Source organism: Ceratotherium simum, chromosome 39, assembly GCF_057802395.1.
Source record: "Ceratotherium simum simum isolate JZ-2026a chromosome 39, ASM5780239v1, whole genome shotgun sequence".
Classification (NCBI taxonomy): Eukaryota; Metazoa; Chordata; class Mammalia; order Perissodactyla; family Rhinocerotidae; genus Ceratotherium; species Ceratotherium simum.
Window position 1 is genome coordinate 6,208,032 of NC_141938.1, and position 21,782 is coordinate 6,229,813.

The following is a 21,782-nucleotide window of genomic DNA, read 5'->3' on the forward strand; positions in this document are numbered from 1 at the left end:
GACGTCCAAGCTGCTACGTTGACAGCAAGAGGGCCTCAGAGGCCGGGGCTGCAGGTGATCAGGAAGGGATGTGAGCAGGTGGGCCCGAAATGCCTCCCGCAGAGGAGGGGGGTCTCGGCCAGCGAGGTGGGGTTGGCCCAGCAGCGCCCGGGAAGAGAGGCAGGACGGAATGAGGAGACGACGTATGGCAGGGAGGCTGGAGGATCGGATGGCGGCCGGCTGCAGCCTTGATCGCCCGGGTGAGGACAGGGGGCTTGCGCCAGGGTCAGCTCCGGAAGCCTGACTTGGGACCACCGACTGCGCGGGTAACCGGAGCTGCGGCACCGAGGGCGGACTACGCTCTCCCGCCCACGCGTGCGGGCCTCCTTCTTCCGCGTCTCCGCCCACCCCGCGGCAGCCAATCGCTGACGCGGCGGCGCATCCGGGTGCCGGCCCAGCCAATCGCGTTTCAGCGAGACAGTGAAGCCGGAGACCAATAGGAGCGCAGCTGTTGCCGCGAGAGGACAAATAGTTACAGGGAGCTGGCCAATGAGAGTGCCCGTTTCAGGCCGCCAATGGGAGGCGGCGTCTCGGCGGCTGTCAGACGGCGGCTGCGGCGGGGTGCCGCGGGTTCGAGCCGGAGGCCCCGGGAACGGGTGAGTCTGGAGCGCGGCACGGAAGGGGCGCACCCGGGACTCGTCAGGAAGAATGCGGCCGGCCGGAGGCGCGGGACTGGCTGCGCTTGGCAAGAAGTGGATCGAAGCACCCTCAGGACTCGTGGATGCCGGGTGGGTGCACATCGCGGTCCCCACCCCTGCCAGCCCCTGCCAACTGGGTTTGGAGGTTTGCGGGTGTGTGGGGTGCAGCCTTTCCAGGTGCAGATCTCACCCTAACCCCATTTTCAAAGCTGGATCTGGGCCCCGTGGGAACGAGGAAGGAGGAAATGGGCACCCAAAAAGCACTATCCCCAGGATCTTGTCTTAAACGTTAATAGATAATAATAGTGGACATTTATCGAGCGCTTACTGCATACCAGGCCCTGTCCCGATCCCTTTCCCTGCCTCATCTCATTGAATCCTCCCAACACCCTTTGAGGGAGAGATTGCCATAGCCCCATTTTCCAGATGGGGAAACAGGCTCAGAGAGGAGCTGATTCCTGAGAAATCCGATCCTGTGCTATTGCAACAGTCTCCTCTTCCCTCACTGTTTGTCTTAGTGCAGTAACATCGGTGGAATCCCAGACAGCTCCTCCCTGGAGATGCCGGGGACCGCAGGAGGCCTGGGCCTGGGCCTGGCTCTGGAAAAGTCCCAGAGCTGGACTGTGGGGGAGAGAGCAAAACACAACCCTTGCCCAGCTCGGGGGAGTCAGCCGCGACTGGGGTCACGTGTGGGGGTGGATGTGGGAGGCAGGAATCTCGGCCTGAATGAGAAAATCAGGGTGATGAATGATTTGATGAATAATAATAATCTTATGAATAATAATCTTATGAATAATAATAATTTGATTCTTGCTTTGCTTGTCATACTTGTTTTTTCATGCCTGTTTCAACGTCTGTGCTGAACATGTAACATACTGAACCGCACTGAAATGTTACAACCATCTCTTCATGGCGACACTTGCAGCATCTCCATTTTCCAGATGGGGAAACTGAGGCCCAGTGTGGCCAAGTGACCTGCCTGAGTTGACACAGGGAGAGCCGGGATTCGCCCCCAGGTCTGTTTGACCATAGTTGCCTGCCTGGTTATTTTGCGAAGCTGGGTTCAGAGCAGATTTTTATAAAGTATTTTTTTTTTTAATTTTATTTATTTATTTTTTCCCCCAAAGTCCCAGTAGATAGTTGTATGTCATAGCTGCACATCCTTCTAGTTGCTGTATGTGGGATGCGGCCTCAGCATGGCCGGAGAAGCAGTGCGTCAGTGCGCGCCCGGGATCCGAACCCGGGCCGCAGCAGCGGAGCGCGCTCACTTAACCGCTAAGCCACGGGGCCGGCCCAGAGCAGATTTTTATATTGGTGCAAATTTGTCCAGTAAACGGGGCTTTGTTGTTACTGTTGGTAATGGATCTGATAACGGGGACGCATACCCCAACTCCATCAAACTCCATGTGGAAACTGAGGCTCAGGGAGAATTGGGTGCCTAAGGTTGTACAGCAAGGGGGGTCCAGAATCTTCCCCTCGGGCCTCAGTCTGGACAGGCAGGAGGTTGAGGTGCTAAAGGACCCTCCAGCCCGAGGCCTGGGGCTGACGGGCTGTCCCTTCCTGGCCAGGCCAGCTGTCAAGAGCATGCCTCTGTGCCATTGGCGGGCCACCACCAAGGGCAGCCAGCCCGATGGGGATGGAACTCAGCTCGTGGCCACCAGCGGAGGCCTGAAGGTACTTCTGCACTGGGCTGGCCCCGGCGGCGGGGAGCCCTGGGTCACCTTCAGCGAGGCCACGCTGACCGCGGAGGAGGTCTGCATCCACGTTGCACACAAAGTCGGTGAGTCCCGTGGCAGGGGTTGGGGTGCTGGCAGCAGCAGGGGCCCATCCGTTCAGCCGCCTGCTTGTTCATTCAGCAGACACTGAGTGAGCACCTTTGTGGAAGTGATATTCCAATAGGAAAATCAGCCAGAAACACAATAAATAAGAAAACCGTATAGGAGGCCAGAGAAGATGGCAAAACATTAAAAACTTAGGGAGATAAGGGAGGGAGCCACAGGGATATCTGGAGAAAGATGGGACCAGGCAGAGGGAACAGCACGTGCAAAGGCCCTGAGGTGGGAATTTGCCAGCAACAGTGAGGAGGCTGGCGGAGTGAGTGAAGGGGAGCATGGAGTAGGCGAGGTGACAGCACAGGTCGTTCAGGGCCTGAGGGAGGACTTTGGATTTTACTCCAAGTGAGGCAGGAGCCACAAAGGACATGACTGGACTCAGGTGTCACAGGTACTGTCTGGCGGCCGTGAGGGGAACAGATTGTGGCAGGTGAGGGCGGGAGCAGGGAGACCAGGGTGCAGGTGACCTCCAGGTGGCAGATGATGGGGGAGAGGTCAGCCAGGGTCAGATCTTACAGTGCCTTCAATGCCAGAGGGAGGAGATCAGAGTTTAGACTTTCTACTGAAGGCAGTAGAAAACCAGGGAATAGCTAAGAGATCCTGCAGTAATGTGCTCAAAGTGTGATGTCTTCTGCCAGAGGAGGAGAAGGTCTCTCCAAGGGGACTTCACTTACAGCCCCTTCCTCCAGGAAGGCCTCTCAGATGCCCCCCCGCTAAAAGTGGCTGGAGGCCTTCTGGTGGATTTCTGCATGCCTTGTATTTTCCCACCGAGGGCTGACCGTTAAAGAAGTCAGACAGGTTTGCTGAGTGACGCGACACATGCCTGGCAGAGGGCCCAGAGAATTTGATCTCTTTGAGGAAGCAAAAGACCTCCAGAGTAACTGGAGAGTTCGTTTGAGGAATTTGGTAGAGGAAGTAGGAATTAAAACCAGAACATAATTGTCAAAGTCCAGGTCACACTTATTCTGTGCCGAGGGGGTTGGGCTTTCTCAGGGGGCAATGGGGAGCCATGCAAGGTTCAAGTGAGAGAGTAAAATAGTCAGATTGGTTCTTCAGAAAGTTGTCTCTCAGGGAGGCATTCTCCTTCTGCAGGAGGCGGTACACTTGGATACAGCAACTTTAGAGAGCAATTTGGCATCATCTAACACAGTTGAAATATACATTCTCTGAGGCCACACAGTTCCACTTCTAGATATGCACTCTACAGACACTTAGCTCAGGTGCCCCAGGAGACACATGAGAACGTTCAGAGCTGCCTCACTTATCTTAGTGAAAAAGAGGAGACCATTTTGAGGTCCTTCTACAGGAGAACGCACAAATAAATTGCAATATGGTGGAACACTGGAATACTATTCAGCCAGTAAAAAGGAATTTAACCAAAGTTACATATATCACATGTAAAATCTATTAAAAGCTATTGTAGCATGAAAAAGCAAATTGCAGATGGACACATAATCTAATACTGTGTTTAGAGTTTATAACATTCAAGACTGGGTCATGGAGGATATGAAAATGATAAACTCTAGTTCAGGAGTGTGGTTAGCGCTTCGTGGGAGGGGTAAGGAGGTGGATGTAGGAGGGGGCTTCCATTCACTTGCCAAATTTTATTTCTTTATCTGGCAGCTAGTAGTTAGGTGATGATAAATTATTCCAAATGGACTATTTTTGATAAAATTTTTAAGCGACGTGTATAAAAATGGCACCTTGGGTGGCCAGTGTGGGGAATGATGGCGAGGCTGGAGGCTGGAGTAGGCCTGGGCTTTAGCTTTAAAGGAAGTGCGTGGGTCCCAGAGAGATGGAGGATGCGGGGAGAGCAGGACTTATGCTCGATCTGATGTGGCGGGGGTGGGAGGAGTTGAGGACAAGGACCAGGTCCTTGCTTAAAGAACTGGGCAGAGGAGGGGCAAGTTTGGGGACCCCAGATGAGATCTGTGTGGAAGAAGGCACATCTAAGGGGGCTTGTGATGTCCAGGGAGAGACAGCCAGGAGGTGCTGGGATATTTCTTCAGGGCTGGAGTTCAGAGAGAAATCAGGCAAAGTGTGTTTGTAAAGATGTATTAGTCAGTCTATGATAGGTTTTGCTGCAGTAACAAGCAGCCCCTCAAATTTTCCTGAGTTAAGACAATGCAGGTTTACCTAAAATCTAATGCCCGTCAGATGGTTCATTTCTATTTTGTAAGTTTCACCACCAGGCAAGAGGAGTCTCCAGCATCCCTGGGGCAGGGAAGATGGCAGGAGGGTTTATTTCCAGGCCTGGGAAAATGCGCATCCCTTCTCCCCACATCCCATTGGCCAGAAACTGGTCCAATGGCAGCATCCTAGCTGCAAGGGATGCTGGGAAATGTAGTCTCCTTTGAGGCCTCAGCACAGTCAGCATATTGCATTGCCCCTGTCAGCAGGGGAGGAGCCCCAGGGAGGGCTTGTGACGGCAGGTCTGGAGGGTTCACGGGCTGTGGCAGCAGAGGCTGACCCCTGACCTCATTTCTCCCCCGTTCCAGGCATAACTCCACCGTGCTTCAATCTCTTCGCCCTCTTTGATGCCCAGGCCCAGGTCTGGCTGCCTCCAAACCACATCCTGGAGGTCTCAAGAGACACGAGCCTGACACTGCACTTCCGCATGAGGTGGGCGAAGGCCCTTGGAAAACTGGGCCCCTTTTGTTCTGCCCCCTCCCTCCCCTACGCCCCATCTTCCTGGAGCTGCTAAGCCCAGCTGCGCCCCCTCCCTTCCCACAGGTTTTATTTCCGGAACTGGCATGGCATGAACCCTCAGGAGCCGGCCGTGTACCGCTGCGGGCCCCCGGGGGCTGAGGCCCCCTCGGAACAGGCAGAGCAGGGGATGCAACTCCTAGACTCAGCCTCCTTTGAATATCTCTTTGAGCAGGTGTGAGCAGGGCTGGGGAGGCAGGACTATTTGTGGGGGACTTGGAGACAGTTGAGGAGCCCCCCCTTGCCTCCCCAGTTCACTCTAGCTAATAGGTTTCAACTCATTTCATCTGGGATCCTTTGGCTGCCTGAACCAAAGGGTTCTCAGACTCTTAGGATTGCCCGGGAAAGACTGCTGTGATCGATTAGTGATGTCTGCCACAGGCACAAGGTTGGGCAGAGGAGGCATGAATGCTGCATATTTGGCCTTTCCAGAAAATGGGGGTTCTCTCGCCTCCCCAAAGCAGCCAGAAGCTGGGGGATGAACAGGTTCTCATGCCTCGTTTTCTGCCCGATTCCCTCATCCCCAGGGCAAGCATGAGTTTGTGAACGATGTGGCATCACTGTGGGAGCTGTCGAGCGAGGAGGAGATCCACCACTTCAAGAATGAGAGTCTGGGCATGGCCTTCCTGCACCTCTGCCACCTCGCTCTCCGCCGTGGTGTCCCCGTGGAGAAGGTGGCCAAGAAGATCAGGTGTCTGGGAATGGGGGGGGCGGGGACACTGCATAGGTGGATGGAAGTGTCTGAGCATCTGGGGGCCAGGGTCGACCTTGCATACTGCCACGCCTTCATTCACGCCACAAGCATTTATTGAGCACCTACTGTATGCTGGCACTAGTTCTGGGTGTTGAGGACACAGCAATGAACAAGTCAGACACAAATCTCTGCCCTCCTGGAGCTCACATGGGGTGAAAGAGACAGGCAGTAAACAAAATACAAAAGTAAAAGGTTCAGTGTTTTAGGTGCTGATAAATGCAATGGAGAGAAGTTCAGCAGGAAGAGGAGGAAGGGGAGTGTCAGGGAGCAAGGGGCGTACAATTTAACACTGGGGAGTCAGGGAATTCCTCACTGAGAGTTGACATTCAAATGCAAAGATGTGAAGGAAGCGAAGGAGGGAGCCACATGGGCATCTGGGAGAAGAGCGTTCTGTATAGAGAGCACAGCCAGTGGAAAAGCCCTGGGGCCGCCTGATATGTTGGAGGAAGTGTGCTAGAGCGGGGTGAGCTTGGAGGACTCCTGAGAATTTGAGGGAAGGACGCTGGAGTCTGGGTTGCTAGGAGCCAGCTATGCTCACCTCCATTGCAGTGAGGGCTGGGGCAATCAGGGCACACTGCCTGGAGGAGGCATCAGGAAAGCTGGGTCTTTCAGGACCAGTGGTTCTTCTTAAAGCATGTATTTTTCAGTCCCTGTCGTGTTATCACTCTGGAGGACTAGAGCCCAGGGTGCTGGGAAGCCCAGAGAAGGCACCCTATCCAGCCTGGAGATCAGAGAACGCTATCCGGGGGTGGTGCCATTGCTGCTGAGACCTGAGGTTGAGTCGGCTTTATCCAGCAAGCGTTCTAGGCAGAGGGAACAGCATGTCCAAAGGCCCAGAGGCAGAAGGTGGCAAAGGCCTGTTTCCAGGGAGCTGAACTTGGAATGCAATTACACAAGTACAGGAGTGGGCTATGCACTAATTGGGGGGCCTTTTCCTGAGGGCACTAGGGAGCCTTGGAAGGCTTGGAAGTGAGGGCAGGAGGCAGCCACAGGATCCCTCTGGTCAAGGGATGGGAGTGAAGGCTTGGGACATGGAGACCGAGGCTGGAAAACCCCGTGATCTCGGTGGGTTGGGGGCAGGCCAGGTGATGGGGGGATGGGGCAGGGGGTAGGGCTTTGTAAGGAGCAGAGGGGCCTCCCTTTTATTGATAGTCATAATATCAATGATAAAAACAATAGCAACTTCTCCCGTCACAATAACACCCGACGCTCGTCCTTATTATGTGCCAGTCGTTGGTCCTAACATTCTCATCGGCTCTAGAGGTGGGTACTGTTTGATCCCATTTCGCAGATGAGAAGACGGAGCCCTTTAGAGCTTAAGGAAGTCGCCCAAGAGCTGGGATTTCAGCCCCACAGTCTCCTCCAGAGGTCTGGGCCCTGGGCCCTGACTCCACCTGGCCTCGCTGTATAGAACATTCTGGCCCTTTATCCTGTTCTCTCTTCCACCCTCAGAACAGCCTGGCTGTTTTCTAGACGGGGCAGCTGAGGTTCAGAGAGGTTAAGCCACTTGCCCCGCGTCACCCGGCCGGGCCCCGCCGCCCAGGCTCTGCCCGGCCGCCCCCCGCCCCCCAGGCTCTGCCCCCCCCCGCGCCCCCCGCCCCCCAGGCTCTGCCCGGCCGCCCCCGCCCCCAGGCTCTGCCCGGCCGCCCCCGCCCCCAGGCTCTGCCCCCTCCCCGCGCCCAGGCTCTGACCGGCCCCCCGTGGTCCCCGCAGCTTCCAGGACTGCATCCCGCGCTCCTTCCGGCTGCAGATCCGGCAGCACAACGCGCTGACGCGGCTGCGCCTGCGCAGCATCTTCCGCAGGTTCCTGCGGGCCTTCCAGCCCGGCCGCCTGTCCCAGCAGGTCATCATGGTCAAGTACCTGGCCACGCTCGAGCGCCTGGCGCCGCGCTTCGGCACGGAGCGCGTGCCCGCGTGCCACCTGGAGCTGCTGGCCCAGGCCGAGGGGGCGCCCTGCTACATCCGGGACAGCGGGCAGGACCCTCCGGAGCCCGGGCCCGAGGCTGCGGCCGGACCCCCCTCCCATGAGGTGCTAGTGACAGGCACCGGCGGCATCCAGTGGCGGCCGGTACAGACAGAGGTGAGCGGGGTGCCTCTTCCCCTCTGGGGGTCCAGGTAGGGCTGGGCGGGGGGCTCCTGCTCACCCTCGGCCTCTGAGGGTGGCTGTGCTGAGCCCTTTCCCCACGTGGCTCTGGGGCGTCTGTCTGTCCCCTGGGTCTGTTTCTTGGGGAACATCCTCTGTCTGCCTGCCCCATGGGGTCCTAATTTCCGGGGTCTGCATCTTTGGGGAACTCCTTTGTCTGGCATCTCAGATCCTCTTCCTGCCTCCCCGAGGTTCCGGCTTCCGGCATGTGTATCTCTTGGGTGTGGGTCTCATATCTCACCTATGACACCAGGACTCAGGGGGGATGCCTGAGGAGGTTGCCCAGTCCCACCAGCTCCCACCTCTCCCCAGGGTGAATGTGGGGGGGCTCGAAACAGGCATGGCCCTGCTCCATCCACTCACCCCACATGCTGGTTTCCAGGGTCCCGGTGGCGGTGGTGGTGACAGCAACAGGAATCCCCATGCTGCCCCATCCGGGAAGAAAGCCAAGGCCCAAGAGGTGGGCGACCAGCCAGCAGACAGGCCGCGGGAGGCTCCGTGGACCTACTTCTGTGACTTCCAGGACATCACCCACGTGGTGCTGAAGGAACGCCACGTCAGCATCCACTGTCAGGACAACAGATGCCTGGTGGGGCCCGGGGCTGGGAGCTGGGGGTGGGGGGGCGCTTCCGGCCTGCGTTGCCCTCCTGACATGCCCCCCGGCCCGCAGGAGCTGACCCTGCCTTCCCGGGCCGTGGCCCTGTCATTGGTGTCGCTGGTGGATGGCTATTTCCGCCTGACGGCTGACTCGAGCCACTACCTGTGCCACGAGGTGGCTCCTCCACGGCTGGTGATGAGCATCCAGGACGGGATCCACGGGCCTCTGCTGTGAGCGCCAGGGAGGGCAGGCGGGTGGCACTGGCCGAGGGGGTGGCTGCCAGCTAGACCGTGAGCTCTGGAGGCCGTGGGGCTTGAATGAGGTGTGTGCACGTTTGTGCGCATTCTTGTCTTAGCGTGTGTACGTGTGTGTGTGTGCACTGTGTGTGTGCAAGCATTCATGTCTTAGTGTGTACCTGTGTGTGCATGTGTGAGCACACACGTGTGCAAGCATTAGTCGGTGTGCATGTGTGTGCAAGTATTCATGCATAGCACATTGTGCGTGCATTCGTGTCGGTGTGCACGTGTGTGAGTGTATACGTGCATGTATGTCTTCACCCGTGTGTGCACAGGTATAAGTGCACATGTGAAAGTGTGAGCATGCTTGTGAGTGTGCACACCAGGGGTTATGCGGGGAATGAGGGCGCCTGTGATGCTATGGGCAGCATATCATACTGAACGTCCCTGGGTTTGAGACTGTCACCATGCCTGTCTGGATGGTTTTTTTTTTTTAATAATTTTATTTATTTATTTTTTCCCCCAAAGCCCCAGTAGATAGTTGTATGTCATAGCTGCACATCCTTCTAGAGCTGTATGTGGGACGCGGCCTCAGCCTGGCAGGAGAAGTGGTGCGTCGGTGCGCGCCCGGGATCCGAACCCGGGCCGCCAGCAGCAGAGCGCGCGCACTTAACCGCTAAGCCATGGGGCAGGCCCTGTCTGGATGTTTAATAGCCCACGCGGCGTGCAGCTGTGTCACTGCTCCAGTGACCGCATTTAAAATTATCATGTCGTGTTTTTGCACGTGACAGGATGGGTGGTTCTTGTGGGGCATAAATGCTGGTGGCCATCCAGATGTCTGTGGGGAGGTTACACCCCTGCAGGTGTGGGTCTGTCCTCGTATTTGAGGGTCACTGTCTGAGCAGTTCCGTTTGGATTCCGTTTGGCTGAGAATGTGAGCTGTCAGTGTTTATGTGCTCATCAAATGCGCATGTGGCCATCCTGCCGCTGCCGGGTCAGAGGTGGGGACTGTCAGCTTGTCTGGCCATGGGCCCTGTGCCTGGGTGTCCCCTGTCCTACCTGTGACACTGGGATTGGCCCCTGGCGGTGTCTAAGAGGTCTGACCCCTATGAGCCTAGTCCCTTCACCACAGGAGGGCAAAGTGGCCATTTCAGCTCGAAAAGGCTGTGGCTGTGTCTCTGGTCATGGCTGGGGTGTGCCACCCAAACAGGGCCCTCAGGGCCACATCAGCATGTGTCTTGGTTCTTTCGAGCTGCTGTGACAGAATAGCACAGCCTGGGTGGCTTAGCAACAACAGACATTCATTTCTCGCAGTTCTGGAGGCTGCAAGTCCAAGTTCAAGGTACTGGCAGATCTGGTGTCTGGTGAGGGCCTGCCTCCTCGTGCATAGAGGGCTGTCTTGCCACTGTGTCCTCACATGGCAGAAGGGGCGAGGGAGGGCTGGCCTCGTGGCTTGGCGGTTAAGTGCGCGCGCTCGGCTGCTGGCGGCCCGGGTTCGCATCCCGGGCGCGCACCGACGCACCGCTTCTCTGGCCATGCTGAGGCCGCGTCCCACATACAGCAACTGGAAGGATGTGCAGCTATGACATAGAACTATCTACTGGGGCTTTGGGGGAAAAAATAAATAAATAAAATTTAAAAAAAAAAAAAAAGAAGGGGCGAGGGAGATCTCTGGGGTCCCTTTTCTAAAAGCACTAATCCCATCTATGAGGGCCCCACCCTCATCACCTAATCACCTCCCAGAGGCCCCACCTCCTCACACCATCACCTTGGGGGCTAGGGCTTCAGCGTGTGAATTTGAGGGGGACACAGCATTCAGGCCGTAACAGCATGAGAGCCACCACATGTGTAGCTGTGTGGGCTCACAAGGCTGTCACCTTGAAGTGCCTGTTTGTGCTCATGACGGTTGTCACCTCTGGGTCTGGGGTGTCAACGCTTCTGTGCTTCCACGTTCACCGAGTACGCGTTTGTGTGTCTGATCATCGTCCTTGGGTGTGTGACAGACCATCCATCGTGAGTGGCTCTGTCCGTGGCTGGGTCTGTGCCCATTGGGCATCTGACACCTGTTTCCTGTCTCTGTGTGTGTCACTGTCAGCGACGGTGTCTGACAGTCGTTATGCACGAGTGTGTGTCTGCTCTGGCACCTGTGTCTCTGAGTTTTCACGTGCGTGACAGTGTTACATCCGTGTGTGTGCAGACACAGCGTCCCCACATAATCGTCTGCGTCTGACATTTGTCTCAGCTGGGAGGGTGCCCCTCTGCGCAGGTGTTGCGTGTCCCTGTTGCCAGGTGTGGGCCCAGCAGTGTCCCCTTGTCCCCCCGGCCCCAGGGAGCCATTCGTGCTGGCCAAGCTGCGGCCGGAGGAGGGCCTCTACCTCATCCACTGGAGCATCAGCCACCTCAACCGCCTCATCCTCACGGTGGCCCAGCGTGACCAGGTGGCCCGGGGCGGGGGTCCCGGGCTGGGGCTGGGCGCGCTCCCTGCCTGGACCCCTGCTCAGCGCCCCCCGCCCCCCTCCGCAGGCCCCCGGCGCGACGGGCCTGCGCCTGCGCAAGTTCCCCATCGAGCTGCTGGCCGGGACCTTCACGCTGGAGGGTTGGGGCCGGTCCTTCGCCAGCGTGCGGGAGCTGCGGGCCGCCCTGCAGGGCTGCTCCCTGCGCGCCGGCGACGCCTGCTTCTGCCTGCGCCGCTGCTGCCTGCCGCGGCCGGGAGGTACGAGGCTGGGGGCGGGGCGAGCCGGGGCGGGCCGGCGTCCCCCCCACCCCCCGCCAGCCCTCGTGACGTCACTCCCGCCCCCAGAGATCTCCAACCTCCTCATCATGCGGGGGCCGCGGGCCAGCTCCCGGCTGCTCAACCTCAGCCAGCTCAGCTTCCACCGCATCTGCCAGGACGACGTCACCCAGGTGTGGGGCGGGGCCCCGGGGGCTGCGGGGAGGCCGGCCTGGAGCTGTCGTCGCAGAGCTGACCCCTGCGCGTCCCCGCAGCTGTGCCATTTGGGCCAAGGCACAAGGACCAACGTGTATGAGGGCCTCTTGCGAGTGGGGGGCGCGGGCCCCGAGGAGGACAAGGCGGACGACGGGGACCCCCCCACGCCCGGTGGGGGCCGCGGCCAGCAGCTGCGAGTGGTCCTCAAGGTGCTGGACCCCAGTCACCATGACATCGCCCTGGTGAGTGGGCGCGGCCCGGGCACGCGCGGGGTGAGGGCTCAGGGTCTGCGGCCACCTGACCTGCCCCGTCCCCACAGGCCTTCTACGAGACGGCCAGCCTCATGAGCCAGGTCTCGCACGTGCATCTGGCCTTCGTGCACGGCGTCTGCGTGCACGGCTCCGAGAGTGAGTGGGCCCTGCCACATCCCCCCGACCCCCGTTGACAGGCCGACCCCCACTGATACCCGACCCTCAACCTGACTTAGACCCTGACCCCTGACTGCCCCCCAGTTTGTGACTACTGTCCTCGACCTGTACCCCAGCCCCTGACTACAGCTGGACCCTCACCTGCACCCCAGATCCCTGGCTGCACCCCAACTCTCCGCCTACACCCTAACTGCATGCTAAGCTCCATCTAACCCAGCCCCCATCTGCCCTCTGACCCCCTCGGCACCGTGACCCCACGCAGACCCCAGCCCTGGTGGGCACCCCAGTCCTCCCAGACCTCAGTCCCTGCTCTACCCCAAGCTCTACCCCTGCTCTGCGTGCACCTCCAAACTCCTTGTAAGGGCAACCCCAGCCAGCCCGCAGCCCCGCCGCCCTCAACCCCCGGTGTCCATCTCTCCTGCTGTGCCCCCACACTGGCCCACACGCCGACCCCCCCTGCTGCCCGCTCCACGAGCACCCCAACCCTGTGAGATCCGAACGTCACTCACGCCCCAGCGTCTACCCTGGACCCAGATGCCACCATTCCCATCTGCCTCCCCCCGCACCCACCTCAGCCTGCGCTCGGTCCTGCATTTCTCCTCTCCGTGGAGTCACTCCCGAGCCCTCCCCACACACCCCTGCCCTGACACGGTCCCAGCCCCCACGTCTTGCCCCGGCGCCCTGGGGGGTGGAGCAGGTGGGCGGCCCCTGCAGCGGCTGGGCCTTTGCAGACATCATGGTGACGGAGTACGTGGAGCACGGGCCGCTGGATGTGTGGCTGCGGCGCGAGAGGGGCCACGTGCCCCTGGCCTGGAAGGTGGCAGTGGCCCAGCAGCTGGCCAGCGCCCTCAGCTACCTGGTATGTGGCCTGTGGGCGGGGCCTGGGTCATGGGGAGGGCCAGGGCGGCCTCAGCATTGTGTGTTGAGGTCCCGACACATCCCTCAATCCACTCACTGGCCCCGGGGGATCTTTCCATGAACCTCCTCTGCTCACACCCAGCTGTGGCTCCCACCTCCCCTGAGAATACCTCACTCATCCTGGTGTCCGAGGCCCCGTGTGGCCTGGCCTCGGTCACCTCTGTCCCTCTCTCTTGCTGTTTATCCCCAGCCCTTTCTGGTCCAGTCACCCCAGTTTCCAGAGCACCCCCTGTGTTCCAGGCTCTGTCCTAGGCCCTGGGGACACAACAGAGAAAAACAGCCAGAGGTCTCTGTCCCTGGGGAGGTGGCATTTCAGTTGGGAGGGACAAGCGAGAAAGAATAATTAAGTCCATTATGTAATAGGTTAGAAAGGAGTAAGAACTATGGGGAAAAAGTGGCAGAGATAAGGAGTTGCTGGTTTGGGGAGAAGATAAAGCTTTAAATTGATGGGTTGGGGAAGGCCTCACTAAGGTGACCTGGAGGTGAGGGAGGGAGCCAGGATGGTGTCTGGGGCAACCACATTCCAGGTAGAGGGAACAGCCAGTGCAAAGGCCCTCGGGAAGCAGCGTGCCTGGCCTGGGTTTGAGGACAGCAGTGGGGTCCTCTGGCCTTCTGTCCCTGGCCAGGAGCCTGGACCACCAGCTCTGGGAGAACAGGAAGGACCCACTGGGCACCTAGTGCTGCCCAGTCACGATGACAGTGTTTTGGGATCCCCATAATGACCATGATTGTCTTTTTCACATGGGCTGTCCCCACGGGGACCACATGGGATGGGGTGGGGGCGTGGTCCACAGCCCCCAGTGGCCACGCCCCCTCTCCACCCCCCCATCCCCCCAGGAAGACAAGAGCCTGGTTCATGGTAATGTGTGTGGCCGGAATATCCTGCTGGCACGGCTGGGGCTAGCGGAGGGCACCAGCCCCTTCATCAAACTGAGTGACCCCGGCGTGGGCCTGGGTGCCCTCTCCAGGGAGGGTGAGGACCCCGTGGGGCTGGGCATGGGGCTGGGCTACCCCCACTCCTTTCACCCTCAGTGACCTCTGACCCTGGCCCCCAGAGCGGGTGGAGCGGATCCCCTGGATGGCCCCCGAGTGCCTGTCCGGCGGAGCCAACAGCCTAAGCACGGCGGCTGACAAGTGGGGTTTTGGTGCCACCCTCCTGGAGATCTGCTTCGATGGCGAGGCTCCCCTGCAGGGCCGTGGCCCCTTCGAGGTACATCCGGGGAACCCCTGGTCCCTTCCCACAAAGGGGATGGGCGCCTGCCAGGAGACCAGACCTGCCTACCCTCTGGCCGTGTGGCTTCACATGTCATGTCATCTCTGGGGCTCCAGGTCATCTGTCAGTTGGGATTAACTGTAGTCATGACCTCATAAGGGTGTGTGGCACACAGCAAGTAAGTGACATGCTTCCCTTTTAGGCAGAGTGACCAGGGCAGTGATGGGGGAAACACAGGCTGTGGGGGTGGGGGTCCCAGAGGACACCCCTGGCCCAGTTGTGGAGTCAGGCAAAGCTTCCCAGAGGAGGTTTTAATCCAAGTGCAGAAATACCCCAGTGACCCAGGCTAGGAAGGGCAGCCTAGGCGGAGGGCACAGCATGTGCAAAGGCCCAGAGGCTTGTGTGCATTCAGGGAGCTGCAGTCGGCAGGAACTTCTGGGAGCAGAGGCAGGTGGAAGCCAGGGCTGGAAGGGCCACGTGTGAGATGCTCCAGGGCAGCAGAATCTGCTTGACTTGGGTTTAAGTCCTGGCTCTGTGGTGGCGGGCAAGTCGGTTTCCCTTCACCGGGGCTCAGCTGTGTCATCTGTGAAACGGGAACAATAAGAACAAGGATCTGGGCCATCCAGCCTTGCTGCTCTGGGGGCTTGGCTGCCTCTTGGTGGGGGGGACTGGCAGGGGATGCACTGACTTTCAGGTCCCCTCCCTCACAGAAAGAGCGCTTCTACCAGACGCAGCACCAGCTGCCCGAGCCCTCATGCCCGGAGCTGGCCACGCTCACCAGCCCGTGCCTGACCTACGAGCCCGCCCAGCGGCCGTCCTTCCGCACTATCCTGCGTGACCTCACTCGGCTGCAGCCCCAAAGTGAGCCCCCCCTCCCAGTGCTGGGACCCCTGCTGACACAGGCACGGTGCACCCAAGGTCTCTGTACAGAGGCTCAGGGTGTGCGCCGTGGGTGCCCGGAGCTCTCCATAATATTTTGCTTGGGGAGACCCACAAATTCTTTGGAAGAATTTGACCCTGGCAATTGTTTTGTTTTTGATATTTTTTTCTCTCCTTGAAAAGTTTGTACGCTTGACACAATCTCAGAACATCCCAGGTGTTAGTTGTGATGCTGCCAACTCTGCATTTTGGACAAGAAGTGGAATTTTCCAGCTGTTGCCAAACAAGTTCCCTTATCTCTGGGATCGGATGCTGGGAGAGCAGTGGCCCGCTTTCTGGGCCCCCGAGGGTGGGCCTGCCGGGGAAAGGGCCAGGGTGTGGCCTCACCCACTGTGGCTCTTCCAGATCTTGTTGACGTCTTGGCTGTGAACCCGGATTCGCTCGTGTCAGACCCCACTGTTTTCCACAAGCGCTATTTGAAAAAGATCCGGGATCTGGGCGAGGTGAGGGCGGGGCCTGGAGAGCCGGGGGCGGGGCCTGGAGAGCCGGGGGCGGGGCCTGGGCGGTTAGAAAGGCCGCCTGGTGGGGGAAAGAGTTTGGGTCTTAAGGAAAGTCCTGTCTAAGGGTGGTTCTCACGAGAGGTGGGTGGGGACTGGCTCAGAAGACCCTCAGCTGCAAGGGAGGCCCTGGGGAATTGAAGGGGGAGCTCCAAGGGGACCCACCAACACGGAGTAGGTGGGGCCCAGGATTTTCCAAACAGACCTGCCTGGAGGCGGGGCCTGGGGAGCGGGGGTGGGGCTGACCCGGCGCGCTCCGGCCAGGGTCACTTCGGCAAGGTCAGCCTGTACTGCTACGACCCGACCAACGACGGCACTGGCGAGATGGTGGCCGTGAAGGCCCTCAAGGCGGACTGCGACCCCCAGCTCCGCACCAGCTGGCGGCGGGAGATCGACATCCTGCGCACGCTCTACCACGAACACATCGTCAAGTACAAGGGCTGCTGCGAGGACCAAGGTGGGCGGGGCCTAGGGCACGGTGGGTGGGGCTATGTCGTGGGCGTGGCTTGGCGGGCGTGGCCAGCAGGGCCTGGCCAATGAGAGCCCCTCAGTCCAGGCTAGAGGATACAGTTTGCAGGCGCCGGGGTGGGCGCGGCCAGGCGCCTCCTTTCGGTCCGGGGGGCGCTCTCCTGGGGCCAGGATGGGCAGGAGCCACCGTCAGCTCCGTCTCTTGGGGACGGGATTCAGGATGGGTCCCTCCCACCTGAGCCCTGGGCCTAGTGTGGGCGGGTCTTGGCCGTCCCTCCCCACCTTGGGGTGGGGGGACGGCAGGGCTCAGGGTGGGCGGCCCCCGGCCCCTGCCTCTACCGCCCGCACCGGCCGCCCCTCTCCCGCGTCAGGCGAGAAGTCGGTGCAGCTCGTCATGGAGTACGTGCCCCTGGGCAGCCTCCGAGACTACCTGCCCCGGCACAACGTCGGGCTGGCCCAGCTGCTGCTTTTCGCCCAGCAGATCTGCGAGGTGGGCCGGCCCGCCCCTGCTCCCAGGACCTGCCCCCTCCTCTTTGGCCTGGCCTGAGCTGTCTCATCCCCTCTGCTGGCCCGGCCCTTCCCTCAGCTCGCTTAGTGTCTCCTTACTGGGACGCTCTTCGTTCGCTTGGCCACGCCCAGCAGCCCAGCCCCTCGCCATCCGCCCGCCCCTGCCCAGGATCGTTTGTTGTGGCTGCGCCCCTGCTGTCCGGCTCTGCTCCCTTTCGCTCCGCCCCACCTGCCATCCTGTCCACTCTGGCGCCTGGCTCCCGCAAGCCTGACCTGACTGTCCCCCAGCCGTCCTGGCCACAGCTCGTGCCCCGCCCCGCCCCACTGATCCTGACGCGCCCCGCCCCCAGGGCATGGCTTATCTGCACGCGCAGCACTACGTCCACAGAGACCTGGCCGCGCGCAACGTGCTGCTGGACAATGACAAGCTGGTCAAGATCGGGGACTTTGGCCTGGCCAAGGCCGTGCCTGAAGGCCACGAGTACTACCGCGTGCGCGAGGATGGGGACAGCCCCGTGTTCTGGTGACTGGGCAGGACGCAGCCGGAGGGGGGTGCCAGGGTCACCTGGAGCGGACAGGGTGGAGGAGACGGATGCTGGGTTCTCAGATGACAGGGCCTGGTCCCAGTGAAACTGCCCGCCCTTACGGATGGGGCCCTAACTGGGGCCAGAGGGGTCCTTAAGCCGAAGGTCTGGACTCCAGACTGGTCTGGCCCCACGCCCGGAATGCCCCTCCCCCTAGGTATGCCCTGGAGTGCCTGAGGGAGTGTAAGTTCTACTATGCATCCGACGTCTGGTCCTTTGGGGTCACCCTGTATGAGCTGCTGACCTACTGTGACTCCAGCCAGAGCCCCCCCTCGGTGAGAGCCCCCCCTCGGTGAGAGCCACCCCGGTCCCCCCACCCGGTCCCCCCACCCGGTCCCCCCACCCGGTCCTAGAGGAGCTAGAAAGGCATGCATTCAATTCCCATCTCCCCCACCTCAGCAAGCGCTTAACCCACCTGAGCCTCGCCGTCCGGATCTGTAGAATGGGCCCCTTACACTGCAGGGGGCTTTAACTGTGACACAAACCCCACTCAAATAGGAACAGCTTATTCCATGGTTTGCAGACTCCAGGGGAGACTGGGAGCGGGGCTGGATCTGGACCCTCAGATGTCATCAAGAATCCCGTTTTCTCCATCTCCGCTCTATTGTTCTCTGTGGTGGCAGGACTTTCCTCTGTTGTGGCAACAGTGGCCCCCCAACTGAGGGGATCAAGGGTCCTTTTCTTCCCAGCATAATTCAGGACACTCTCTGATTGGCCCAGCTTGGTTCACGTGCCCACCACGGAGCCAATCACTGTGTAGCCACCAGCTGCAATTATTGGCCAGGCCTGGGCTGGGGGCGGGAGCCAAGAGTATGTTATGGATTTATTCCTAAAGCCAATCAGAGTGCCTTTTAAGAAGAAGAAAAAAAGGATTCTCAGGGCGTCTGGTTGTGTAGTGGTTAAGTTCTGCAGCTCCGCTTCTGCGGCCCAGGTTCCTGGGTTCAGATCCCAGGTCTGGACCTACACTACTCATCAGCCATGCTGTGGCAGCAACCCACGTACAAAATAGAGGAAGATTGGTACAGATGTTAGCTCAGCGCTAATCTTCCTTAGCAAAAAAAGGAAGATTGGCAACAGATGTTAGCTCCGGGCAAATCTTCCTCAGCAAAAAAAAAAAAAAAAGAAAGAAAGATTCTGGGCAGGCAAAAACAACTTGCTGAGAGACTTAATAATAACAGCAAACACCTGAATCAGACTTGCTCTATGCATATTAGTTTTTCTTTCACAATAACCCAAGTGGTAGATGATGCTATCACCCCATTCTACAGAGAAGAAAACTAAGGCCCAGAGAGGTGAAATCTTAAGCCCAAAGTTAGGCAATTGGGAAGCACCAGAGGGGACTAGAACCCCGGCAGTCCGTCTCCAAGCTTCTGACCTCTACTTAGGCAGTCCTGCCTCTTGAAAAGAGCTTGTCTTGTTTCTTCTGTAGAAATTCATCGAGCTCATAGGCCTCACCCAGGGCCAGATGACAGTGCTGCGGCTCACGGAGCTGCTGGAACGAGGGGAGAGGCTGCCGCGGCCGGAGAAGTGTCCCTGTGAGGTGAGACTCCCCGTCTTTTCTGCTGCCCCCCCACTGGACCATGGAGAGAGCAGCCATCACACCCCAGTTTCTCCTTCCCCAGATCTATCTCCTCATGAAGAACTGCTGGGAGGAAAAGGCCTCATTCCGCCCGACCTTCCAGAACCTCATACCCATCCTCAAAACGGCCCACGAGAAATACCGAGGCCAGGCCCCCTCGGTGTTCAGCGTGTGCTGAAGCCACCGGCAGCCGTGTGGCGGGATTGGAACAGGCAGGACCCCCAGAGGGGGCCTCCTGCTCCCCGCCCCAAGGGGAACCCAAGAGGGAGAGGTCGGCCTCCCCCACTCCCTGTGCCTTACTGCTGCCCCAGACCGTCCTGTCCTAGTCCCTTTGAGCTGCTGTAACAATACCACAGACTGGGGGATTTATCTACAACAGAAGTTTATTTCTCTCCGCTCTAGAGGCTGGAAAGTCCAAGATCAAGGCGCCAGCATGGTCGAGTTTTGGTGAAGGCCTTGTTTCTGGTTCATAGCCTCTGCCTTCTCGCTCTGTCCTCACAAGGTGGAAGGGGGCGAGGGATCTTTCTGGAGCCTCTTTTTTTTTTTTTTGGTGAGGAAGATTCGCCCTGAGCCAACATCTGTGCCAATCTTCCTCTATTTTGTATGTGGGTGGCCTCCACAGCATGGCTGACAAGTGGTGTAGGTCTGCACCCCGGATCCGAACCTGCGAACCTGGGCTGCCCAAGTGGAGCGTGCCAAATTTAACCACTCTGCCACAGGGCCAGCCTTTGGAGCCTCTTTATAAGGGCACTAATTGCATTCATGGGGGCTCGCTCCTCTTTTTTTTCTTTTTTTTGTGAGGAGATCAGCCCTGTGCTAACATCTGCCAATCCTCCTCTTTTTGCTGAGGAAGACTGGCCCTGGGCTAACATCCGTGCCCATCTTCCTCTATTTTATATGGGACGCCGCCACAGCATGGCTTGCCAAGCAGTGCATCGGTGCACGCCCGGGATCCGAACCGGCGAACCCCAGGCCGCCACAGCAAAGCGCGCGCACTTAACTGCTTGTGCCACTGGCCAGCCCCCTCTCGCCTCTTGACTTAAGCATCTCCCAAAGCCTCACTTCCTTTTTTCTTTCCTTTTTTTTTTTTTTTGGTGAGGAAGATCAGCTCTGAGCTAACATCCATGCCAATCCTCCTCTTTTTGCTGAGGAAGACTGGCCCTGGGCTAACATCCGTGCCTATCTTCCTCTACTTTATATGGGACACCACCACAACATGGCTTGACAAGTGGTGCGCCAGTGCACACCCGGGATCCGAACCTGTGAACCCTGGGCCACCGCAGTGGAGCGCGAGCACTTAACCGCTGTGCCACCGTGCCGGCCCCAAGGCTCACCTCCTAATACCATCACATCGGGCATTAGGATTTCAAGATGCGAATTTTTTTTATTGAGGTCACATTGGTTTATAACATATAAATTTCAGGTGTACATCGTTATGTTTCAACTTCTGTATAGACTGCGTTGTGCTCACCCCCAAAAGTCTAGTTGTGTCTGTCACCATACACACGTGCCCCTTTACCCTTTCTGCCCTCCCTCGCCTCCATGTATGACTTTTGAGGGGATGCACCTTCCATCATCATGAGCCTGATACAGGCCCCTAAGGAACCCAGGACAAGCAAGGAGCCCTTGAAGCCCATCTTTTTGCCCTACCTGGCCCATCCCCTCAGGGCTCACTGTTTCCATCAGCTGGCCATAAGCTCATACAGTCAGGCGCCGCATAACGACGTCCCAGTGAATGAGCAGACCGCATATACGACGGTGATCCCATAGAGCCTAGCTGTGGAGTAGGCTGTACCATCTGAGTTTGTGTAAGGACACCCTATGACGTTCACACAACGATGGCAGCACCTAATGATGCATGTCTCGCTGTCACTAAGTGACCCATGACTCTGTTCTGCTGCTGAAGGCTGTGGTCCTTGCCGCTTCTTCAGTGAGTGTCTCCTCACCTGGGGCCCACAGCTAGAGCAAGACAATGCAGAAGGATCCAGATTCAACAATTAAACATTTGCTCATGTCTAAATGACCAGCTAGCAATTAGACCAGCACCTAGAACACAGAAGGTGCCAAATAACCAGTCGTTAAATATACCAACAAAAGATTTGGGGGGCTGTGTGCTGTGTAGATAAGCCTGCCAATTTCACTCTTTCCCTCCTGTGTGACCTCAGGCAAGTGGCATCCCCTCTCTGGGCCTCAGTTCTCAACTATGAACTGGGGACGGTCATCTTGCTACCTCTCAGGACTAATGGAAAGAACTAATGAGGTCATTTATGTCAAATGCTTAGCAGACAGACATGCAAACAATTGCTTAATAAACATTTGATATTATTGTTAATCTGGTGTTTGCCGAAGTGTTTCTCCTTGCCAGGTGTACTAGAGATGAGCTATGTGTTAGCCATGTTGTGAAAGGCATGGGCTGTGTGTTAGCCGTGTTGTGAAAGGCGGTTAAATAATTTCCTTTTTCATAAGCCTTCTCGAAATCTTGCTCATTGCCAGCTCTCCTGACCAGACAGTTCCACACTATTCTAGTGACATTTGCTTTTTATAACAGTTTTCAAAATTAAATATTCGTTATAATTACAAATCTTTTGTTTTGTTTTGTTTTGTTTTTTGCTGAGGAAGCTTGGCCCTGGGCTAACATCTGTCCCCATCTTCGTCTACTTTATATGTGGACGCCTGCCACAGCATGGCTCGATAAGCGGTATGTGGGTCTGTGCCCAGGATCCGAACCTGCAAACACCAGCCCACTGAAGCAGAGCACATGAAGTTAACCACTATGC

General features: G+C 58.3%; 1 protein-coding gene across 5 annotated transcripts; it reads left to right on the forward strand.

The window, feature by feature from the left end:
- The first annotated feature begins 566 nt into the window (after nt 1–566).
- Nucleotides 567–21,337, forward strand: TYK2 (tyrosine kinase 2). Of its 5 annotated transcripts, XM_014796955.2 has the most exons (25): nt 569–767; nt 1,603–1,693; nt 2,246–2,457; nt 5,008–5,131; nt 5,243–5,390; nt 5,743–5,906; nt 7,683–8,049; nt 8,495–8,701; nt 8,783–8,940; nt 11,276–11,384; nt 11,470–11,659; nt 11,747–11,850; nt 11,932–12,114; nt 12,192–12,279; nt 13,032–13,159; nt 14,056–14,191; nt 14,274–14,428; nt 15,142–15,292; nt 15,716–15,813; nt 16,132–16,324; nt 16,707–16,825; nt 17,193–17,365; nt 17,584–17,701; nt 18,856–18,966; nt 19,049–21,337. In XM_014796955.2, the coding sequence occupies exons 3-25, from the start codon at nt 2,262–2,264 to the stop codon at nt 19,181–19,183; spliced, it is 3,555 nt and encodes a 1,184-aa protein (XP_014652441.1). In that variant the 5' UTR covers nt 569–767; nt 1,603–1,693; nt 2,246–2,261; the 3' UTR covers nt 19,184–21,337. The 5 variants fall into 5 exon arrangements, 4 of the variants coding, with proteins under 4 accessions (XP_087281604.1, XP_087281603.1, XP_087281605.1 ...); XM_087425477.1 differs by lacking the exon at nt 19,049–21,337 and having other exon boundaries at nt 568–767; nt 17,584–17,718; XM_087425478.1 differs by lacking the exons at nt 17,193–17,365; nt 18,856–18,966; nt 19,049–21,337 and having other exon boundaries at nt 567–767; nt 17,584–17,695.
- Nucleotides 21,338–21,782: the final 445 nt, after the last annotated feature.

Bases quoted from the DNA above. Each gene is read 5' to 3' on its own strand.
- TYK2 (XM_014796955.2), top strand. From the start codon at position 2,262: ATGCCTCTGTGCCATTGGCGGGCCACCACCAAGGGCAGCCAGCCCGAT. The intron at 11,660-11,746 runs GTACGAGGCTGG...TCCCGCCCCCAG, and splicing joins CTGCCTGCCGCGGCCGGGAG to AGATCTCCAACCTCCTCATC. The intron at 18,967-19,048 runs GTGAGACTCCCC...CTCCTTCCCCAG, and splicing joins CGGAGAAGTGTCCCTGTGAG to ATCTATCTCCTCATGAAGAA.